This window comes from Hoplias malabaricus, chromosome 2 (assembly GCF_029633855.1).
Source record: "Hoplias malabaricus isolate fHopMal1 chromosome 2, fHopMal1.hap1, whole genome shotgun sequence".
Classification (NCBI taxonomy): domain Eukaryota; kingdom Metazoa; phylum Chordata; class Actinopteri; order Characiformes; family Erythrinidae; genus Hoplias; species Hoplias malabaricus.
In genome coordinates this window covers 39,922,513-39,931,437 of record NC_089801.1, presented here as the reverse complement: position 1 = coordinate 39,931,437, position 8,925 = coordinate 39,922,513, and the positions used below count along the sequence as shown (strand labels likewise).

The window sequence follows — 8,925 nt, the reverse complement described above, 5'->3', positions numbered from 1 at the left end:
CTGCACCTCCTCTCATTCTCCTCTCATCCTTCACTCTTCTGCCTCTCCTCCTCTTCTTGTTTCTCCTCTCATCCTCTATTTGTCCTCCACTCATCCTCCTCTTTTCCACTCATCCTCCACAGCACCTCCTCTCACTCTCCTCTCATCCTCCACTCTTCTGCCTCTCCTCCTCTTCTTGTTCCTCCTCTCATCTTCTACTCCTCAGCCTCTCATTGTCCTCTCATCCATCTCATCTCCTTCACACAGCAAATTCTCCAGTGTTAAATCAACACTATTAGTGTTAACTTAGGACTGAGAGTGTTAAATTATTACACTAACAGTGTTGATTTAACACTGGAGAATTAGCTGTGCACTCCTCTTCCTCTCATCCTCCTCTCCTCCTCCACTCCTCCTCCTCTCCTTTTTTTTGCTTTCTTCCTCCACTCGCTCATCGTGGCTGCTGTCAGTGGGTCGAAGACTATTTTACACTCATCGCCTTGTTGTCCAATCATCTCCCAGCATTCCTTTCTGCTGTGTCCCAGTGGACCGTCCTCTCTGGAAATAAACACTGGACAGTGCAGATTATACGAGACTCCTGTACTGAACTGTGCCCCTGCTGGACTGAAGGGGCACTGTGACATGAACTCACCTTACAGATCTTCACTTTAAAGACAATCAGAGAAACACATGAACAGAACAGCTCCGATACTCTGCTCTGATGTGTAGTAATGAGACAGTAATAACAGGTGTATTAGCATTACCGGAACTCTGGGCTCTGCAGGCGTAGCGTTACCACAGAGGACGGGGCGGAGCAGGCGGACATTATTTTTCTGAAGGACTCCAGGGCTTTTCCTTCTCCGGCCGTTTGGAGAAACTGGATTCTCTGAACGAGCTGTGGACGGCGTATCTTCACTCAGTCACGTCTTTCTAAGTGTCTCCATCTTACTGACCAAGCTGGAGTTGGTTTCCAGTGTGAACTGTTCATTCCATCTTAAATTTAAGGTCGTTAGCTCAGTGTTCACAATGACCTTAGCACCCTGGCAACATGATTTGTGCCAGATTTCTATAATGTAAAATGTTTCTCATAACCAGCAAAATGATGTTACAATCCACCTTAAACTTAAGGTGGAATGGGTGAAACGTTGGGAGAGGAAGCCGACTCGAGCTCCGTGTGCTATTGGCTGATGTATATCTCTCTTTTCTGATCTGTCTTGAAGTTCCTGATGGGTTTTGAACGATAACTGTTTCAGTGTCTGATTGATTTTCTGCGTTTCCGTTGTGTGCCGTTTCTTTCCGTACGTTTTTCTGTAGCTTTGCTCCGTTGACCTCGCTTTTGTTTCTGATCAAATATGAATGTGTGAATATGTGATGATTATAGGGCTTTCCAGCAGAGAGAGTGAGTGTGCGTGTGTATGAGAGAAAGCGTTTATTATGTATTTACGGGATGATATGAAAGCGTTGCTGTAGTAACAGCCCCTCTGAGTGGTCTGTGTGTTAGCTACGCTAGTAGTGATGTCATCAGCTCAGTGCTGGCCCATCCCCCTCCCCCACTCATCAACACGGACGTTGCATTTGTGCCAAATTTCTAAAAAACTTTCTCATAACCAGCAGAAAGATTGTTACGCCTCAGTGTGACACCTGTAAATACCTACCGCTTTATACTACACTCTCTCTCTCTTGCTCTCTCTCTCTCTCTCTCTCTCTCTCTCTCTCTCTTTCTCATTGTCTTTTCCTATTGTTTCAGTCTCTTTATGTCTCATTTCTTTCTCTGCATTTTTCTCTTTCTTTTATCATTCTTTTACTCTATGCTCCCACCTTTATCCCCAAGTTCTTTTTTCTCCTTTTTTACTATCTCTCTCTCTCTCTCTTCTCTCTCTCTCTCTCTCTAAGCTTTTATCTGCCCCCTCTCATCCCCTTTTATACTCTGTAAACATGTCTATCCTCAGATTTGCAGTAAATATTCAGTTTGCTTACAGCTGCAGTCTTTTTCTTTCTCTGTGGCTCTGTGTGTGTGTGTGTGTGTGTGTGTGTGTGTGCGCGTGTGTGTGTGTGTGTGTGTGTGTGTGTGTGTGTGTGCGAGTTATTTTTATCTGAGTAGGTGGGAGAATGATGATAGAGCTGGAGCTGTTATAAAATGTTTACTACAGGCTGAACACTGTGTCTATTGTGTGTGTGTTTGTTTCTCCTCCCTCTCCCAGCTGTGTGACTTTGAGCTCAATGTGCCCTTGTTTTAGTCTCACTCCATGTGTGTCCATGTATACACATTACGTTGCTGCTGTAAATGATAGACAAGAAGCTAATAAAACAGCGGCAAATCAATAAATGTGGTTAGGAGGAGATGGAAACATAGAAGCAAACTATAAAGAAAGAGGGTTTAACGATGAGGGAATGAGTGGAATTAGGGAAGTAGGTTGTAAGGAATATGGAATGAGGGGAATAGGGTGTTGGGAATAGGGAATGAGGTGAGTAAGGGTTTGGGAATGAGAGGAGTATGGTTTAGGAATTTGGAAATATGTGTAATGGGGATTAGGGAAGGAGGGAAATAGGGTGTAGAGATTAGGGAATGAGGGAATGAGTGGAGTAGGGTGTAGGGATTACGGAATGAGTGGAGTAGGGTGTAGGGATTAGGAAATGAGGGGAGTAGGGTATAATGGTACAGATGAAGGGAAGAAGTGATCAGGGGGTCTAATCTATGGGCGGAAGAGTGGGAGCATGTCCTGCTCTCTGGTTCTACTCCAGGAAACACACCAGACTCAGCTCATCATCTCCAGAGGCTCCAGGAACTGGACCCAGAGCATCAGACGAAGAAAAACTTCCTGGTGCTGGGGCCAGGAGAATTCCAGTCTGACACACCTGGGATGGGGGCAGGATTTATACAAATAAACGTGTGAATGGTGGAGTATAATGGGACAGGGAGTAGGGCACTGTACCCAATGCTGGGGCTGGGAATACTGACACAGCTCGAATTGAGAATAATGATTTAACTGGGATTATAGATTAAGATGGGAATGGGAATTATTACACAGCTGGGATTGGGAATGATGACCTTTGGGATTAGGTGTATTGACACAGCTGGGATTGGGAATAATAACAGCAGGGATTATGGATTAAGATGGATTTAGAACATTTACACAGCAGGGATTATTAATATTGACACAGCTAGGATGTTGTGAACAAATTAAATTAACACCAAAACAAACTTCATGTAAAGGCCTGATGTTTTGGGCTGCACTGTGTCTTTAAGATCTGCCTCAGTGAAGTTTGTGTGTGTGTGTGTGTGTGTGTGTGTATGGACAGCAGTTCTGTTTATTGTTTGGGGACAAAGCGTGAGTGAGAACGTTAAAAGAGAAGTGAAAGCACATTTATCACCACATCAGACGCAGCCGAGCAGAAACCCCTCAGACCAAAACACTGCTCCATAACACACACACACACAGAAAAACACACAAACACACACAAACTCACACACACAAATACACACACACACACAGGCACTCACAGTCACACACATGGGTAAGTCAATCAATATTTATTTTATTCTCATCTATGTTTGTGTACAGTGTATGTTAATGTGTATGTAGTTTGTGTGTGTGTGTGTGTGTGTGTGTGTGTTTCTCTGTGCATGTATAGTGAGTGTGTATGTCTCTGTATGCTCAGTGTGTGTGCACAGTGTAGTGTGTGTGTATGTCTCTGTGTATATACAGTGTGTGTGTACAATGTACAATGTGTGTGTACAGTGTATGTGTGTGTGTGTGTGTGTGTGTGTGTGTGTGTATGTGTAGAGTGTGTATTATGTAAATTACAGTTGTAATTGATGTGAATACTGAGTTACTGTAAGGCACTGACCCACGAGTCAGGTCAGAATTGTTGAGCACCAGAGAATTGGACCAGTCCAGTTCTGAAAGTCTGGTTGGTTGTGTTCTAATATCAGTTGTAAATCAGTACCATCAGAACCTGATGGTCCTTTGAGGGTTTGGAGTGTTTGATGAAGTGTGTAGGGGTTCTTTGGAGAACCAGGACCTTCACTGATTCTGATTCTGACAGAAATAAAGTACTTAAAGTATTTTTAAATAAATGATTTTTAATAAAGATAATGTATGCTAATGCTAATGCTAGTAGCATTTATTCTAGCCTACCTACAACGGTGAGTAAAAATAGAAATGATGGGCTGTACATGTGATTCTGCTGTATTTGCATAAAAGTTGTGAATGCATAAACATGAATTGTACACAGTAAATTCACCAGTGTTAAATCAACACTGTTAGTGTTAACACTGAGAGTGTTAAATTATTACACTAACAGTGTTAATTTAACACTAATAGTGTTGATTTAACACTGGTGAATTTACTGTGTATTTCGGGTGTGTGAGTGTGTATATACAGTACTGTGCAGAAGTCTTAGGCACCTAAGATAATTATAAATAAACTAATGAACTAATAACTAATAACTAATAACTAATAAACTAATGCCTTCTCAGTGAGCATGGGGCTTGTATAAAGTTATATATTATCACAGTAAATACAAAATAATAATAATAGTAATATAAAACAAATAAGAAATATAAGATACATATTTTTTCTCTAAAGTAGTAGGTGAGAGTGAGTTTGAAGAACAATGTTCTGTTCAGATTCTCATTGATTGAATTTGTTAACTCAACAGCACACATTATTTAAAACCATCGTTTATTAACAAGTAAAACTAGGTACTGGATGATAACCTCAAATAATATGGACTCCACGAGGAGAGATTTGGACAAAGTTAAATCAACACATTCACACACAGAGGATCACACTGGAATAATGTGATTGGGTTTATTCTAATGTTGGGTGTTATTTGTTGTTTGTTTGTTTGTTTTTAGCAAATAAACACTTAATGCCCAGATCAATAGCAGCAGGTGGGGGGTGGGGGCAGGGAGGTGTTTGGAGGGTGTGTGTGTGTTGTAGTTCAGGTGTTTTTAGTTTATGCAGGGTATGTGATCATGTAATGTTTCTGTGTGTGTTCCCGTCTCACTGTCTGTGAGTGTCTCCATGAACTGAAATAAGAAAGGTTCTCTCTATATTTACATGACATTTGCATATATTTGCATACCCATATTACTGTGGTTCTGCACTGATGGGGTTGTGACCTCATTAGACCCCCTTCCTCAGACCTTAACTCCATCCTGACTCCAACCTCGCCTGACCCTGTGGTGCCAGTGTGAGCAGAGCTGACGTATTGGTGTGTGTGTGTGTATGTTTGTGTGTGTGTGGTGTACAGCTGTTCTTGGTGGTTTTGTTGAGGAGACACACTGACCTTCTTTGTATCAGCAACTGAAACAAAAGCTTTTGTGCATCACACACTGAGGCCTTTTTCTGACCACATGAGAAAACACACACACTGACTGGTGGGGGGAGTGGGCGCTGGAAAAGGGGGAGAGAGAGAGGACGAGAGGAGCGAGGGATGGAAAAAGTGGTGTACAGCTGAGTTATGAGTGAGTGGGCGAGTTTTCTCGTGTGAAGAGAGTTGTTCTTTCTTCTTGAGGTAGAACATCACCTTGAGGTTCTCGTACGCCACCGCTCTTTAAGAAGGACAGCACTTCGGAGAACTCCAACTTTCCAGATATTTTTTGGTCTGAAATTTTTGCTTTTCTAAATTTTGTTGTGTTCAGGACTTCATCTTATTTGAGTTTTCTTCCATTCTCCATGACTCTGTCTTTTCCAGACTGTCCTGGGACTGACGTTCCCTCTTTTCAAGATTGTTCTGGGTCTGGCTTTTCCTGTTTTCCAGGGATTGATTAGGTTGATTTTTCCTCACTTGGAGAACACTTTTGGCCTGAAATCTCCACAGACCCTTCAGCTGTTTTCACCATTGAGTCGGAGAAGTTCTCTGTGGTAGAGCGCGGTTCTGCGGGACTCTAGAACCTGAGCTGATCAGACCCTAGAACTGAGTTTTATCTGTGTGGAGTTGGAGAGGTTGTGCAGATGTTTCCAGTGAAGCAGCCGTGGCTCTGTAAAGCTCTAGGTGCACCATCGGCCTCCTCCAGTTTAGCTTCCTACCAACAGCACTAGCACTAGCATTAGCATTAGCATAACTCACACACTGACCCACTCACATCCTCTGCATTCTGGGACTTTGAGTCTTTCCAGATGCCAATGCTGAGCTTCCATTGGACGCTACTTTAGGTTTGGTTTTCGGTTGTTTTGATTTTTTGTGCTGATTTTGTTTATGGTTACAACTGTATTCTGATTAGCTGTCTGGCTGTGATTACCTCTGAGCTTTTGCTTATTTTGCTAACAGTTTAACATTGATATGAAGAGTTTGCTTGCCCTGTGCTGACCTTATTTATTTTGACATACGTTAAAACCTTTCTGTTCACTTTTTTGTGTGTTTGTGTGTGTGGTCTGTGTGCGTATAAACTTACTGCAGGTATGTAAATGTTTACAATGAGTCTGTTTTCTTTCGTAAACTTGTAAATTTGATTAGTGTCACTATTTAGCCTCATTAGCCTAACATTAATATCTTTGAGACTGACTGTATCAGACCTTATGACTCAGTGTAGCGCTGTAGTAAAATTATACTCAGTATTAATACTCTCTGCGTGTTTGCATGTAGCATAGCATGTAGCTAGCAGCGTGTGTGTGTACAGTGTATGCAGATGTGTGTGTGTGTGGTGTGTGCGGTGTGTGCAGTGTGTGTGTTGATCTGTTACTCTCCCGCAGGGTGTTATGACTGCTGCATTCGGTGCCTCGGTGCCGTGCCGTATGCTAGCCTAGCCGCTACACTGCTGTGCTATGTGGGTGTGGCGCTGTTTTGCGGTGGGGCTCACCAGGCGCTGACACACACTGACACACTGGTCCAAATTCACTTCACCCGCTCCCTGCAGGACTACCAGGGGCTCGCAGACTTGTGAGTGTGATACACAACACACAAAGCATTGAAAAACACACACTTTGGGTTTACTGTATTAACTACACCAAGAGTTACTCTAAAAAGCAGTTCTGTAAATTGCATTTGAAGGAACCTTTTATGCTCCATGGAGTGGGTAGCCCACATGTGGTCAGCCATGTTTAAAGTAGTAGTAGGTCATATTTTTACCTTAAAATTCCAGCTTCAAAATCATAGTGATGCTTCACTGATCTGTAATAGGGAGAATAGGGTCTCAGGTGCTGATACTCTGGGCTCAGCACTGCAGAACTTGCACTAGGTTTACACTCTTTATTTCAAGACAGTGTGGCCCAAGATAAAATATAAAAAATTCTGCCTAGTTTAGCTTAAACACATCCAGGCTACCAGATGTCGGTATTACAGCTGTAACATAATGAATAGTCAATGGAGAACAGGGCTGTGGCTTGTCTGCTTCATTTTCCAAAACCAGTCAAGAGGGAATGTGTGTGTGTTTCCAGTATTAAATATTTCCAGTATGTGATCTATGGCCTGGCGTCCTTCTTCTTCCTGTACGGAATCCTGTTGTTGGCTGAAGGGTTCTACACCACAAGTGCCGTCAAACAGACGTTTGGAGAGTTTCGCAGCACCCAGTGCAGCCGCTGCCTCAGTCTCACAGTGAGTCAAGGCCACCTGCACAGCTTGGGCATTAGCGCAGGGCATTCATCCAGCAGGCCACACAGATGTTTAGATCACCTGCCCACACACGACGTATGAAAATTAACTTAGTACGGAAATTTACACTGACAATGAAATTGTTCATTGTCCCTAATAAATGAATGAATAAATAAATAATAAATAAGGAAAGTAGCAATGTTAATATGGAGCTCTATATTAAAACAATGATTCAGAGCAGTGTTAGCTTGGAGCATGTAAGTGTGTAAATGTGTAGGTGTGTGGGCGAAGCCTAAGGGTACAGGTGTGCAGTTGGTTTGTGGGCAGGGCCAGGGGTACAGGTGTGTGTGGGGGGCATGGGGGAACAGGTGTGCAGGTGTGTGGGCAGGTCCTGGAGAATACAGGTGTGCAGGTGTGTGGGCAGGTCCTGGAGAATACAGATGTGCAGGTGTGTGGGAGGGGCCTGGGGGAGTAGAGGTGTACAGGTGTATGTGTGTGGGGCCTGAGGGTACAGGTGTGCAGTGTTGGAATAATAAATGTCCTTCTGTGTCCCTCTGCAGTTCATCATCGTGACCTTCACACTGGCCATCATCTGGCTGGTGGTATTTGCATTCTCAGCGATCCCGGTCTACTTCCTGTACAACATGGCCGATGCGTGTCATTACGTCAACATCAAGGCAGAGACGACAGTGAGCCTCACCCAGTTTGGCTGGGTCTGCATGGACGCTCGGCAGTACGGTAAGCCCCAGTTTATCTGTGTCACGCACTAACCACGACTCGTGGAGACACCGCCCTATCCTTTTCCACTGCATAGTCCCTAGTCTACTGGACTCTAATTGATTTTTCTGCTTCTCTATCAGGTAAATTTGGTCCTGTTCCTGGAACTGGGTGTTTTTTTATTTCCAGGTGAACTGAGTAGGAACTAAACCATAATGTGTAAATCTGACTGGAGTCATCACTTTACGGCAATCTAGGGTGCAGTAGCCCATTAGAGTTCAACAGAGTTAGAGTCCAGTAGATCCAGTAGAGTCTGGTAGTGTCGAATAGTGTCCAATAGTGTCTGGTAGAGTCCAGTACGAGTTCTGTAGAATCCAGCAGTGTCCAGCAGAGTTTGGTAGAGACCAGTAGGATCCAGTAGAGTCCAGTAATGTTCAGGTGTAAAACAAAGTCCAGTACAAAGCAGTGAAATCTGACTTCCAGATCGCCCTACTTCGCCCGCTCTTCCACTCTTATTACGCTCGCTCTAGCTACCAAATTCAAATTTTTTTTGTACTCCTCCAAGCATGTTGAACTGATTTTTACAGCATGTGTCTTGTGTGTTTAGGACTGCTTCACTGGAATTCTGTACCTGGTAAAGTGTGTGGAACGGCCATGACCAACATTTGCAAAACACCAGAGGTATGCACACAC

The 8,925-nt window shown here is 43.4% G+C and overlaps 1 protein-coding gene across 2 annotated transcripts in view; it reads left to right on the top strand.

The window, feature by feature from the left end:
• Nucleotides 1–3,321: 3,321 nt before the first annotated feature.
• plp1b (proteolipid protein 1b) overlaps nt 3,322–8,925 on the top strand; it is an 8,756-nt gene continuing 3,152 nt past the window's right edge. Inside the window, exons 1-5 of one of the 2 annotated variants that reach the window (XM_066659543.1) lie at nt 3,322–3,492; nt 6,678–6,864; nt 7,362–7,518; nt 8,076–8,253; nt 8,840–8,913. In XM_066659543.1, coding sequence (XP_066515640.1) covers nt 3,489–3,492; nt 6,678–6,864; nt 7,362–7,518; nt 8,076–8,253; nt 8,840–8,913 — 600 coding nt within the window. In that variant the 5' untranslated portion in view covers nt 3,322–3,488. Of the gene's footprint in view, nt 3,493–5,385; nt 5,980–6,677; nt 6,865–7,361; nt 7,519–8,075; nt 8,254–8,839; nt 8,914–8,925 lie in introns of those variants that run through there. The other variant, XM_066659535.1, reaches the window with a different exon arrangement.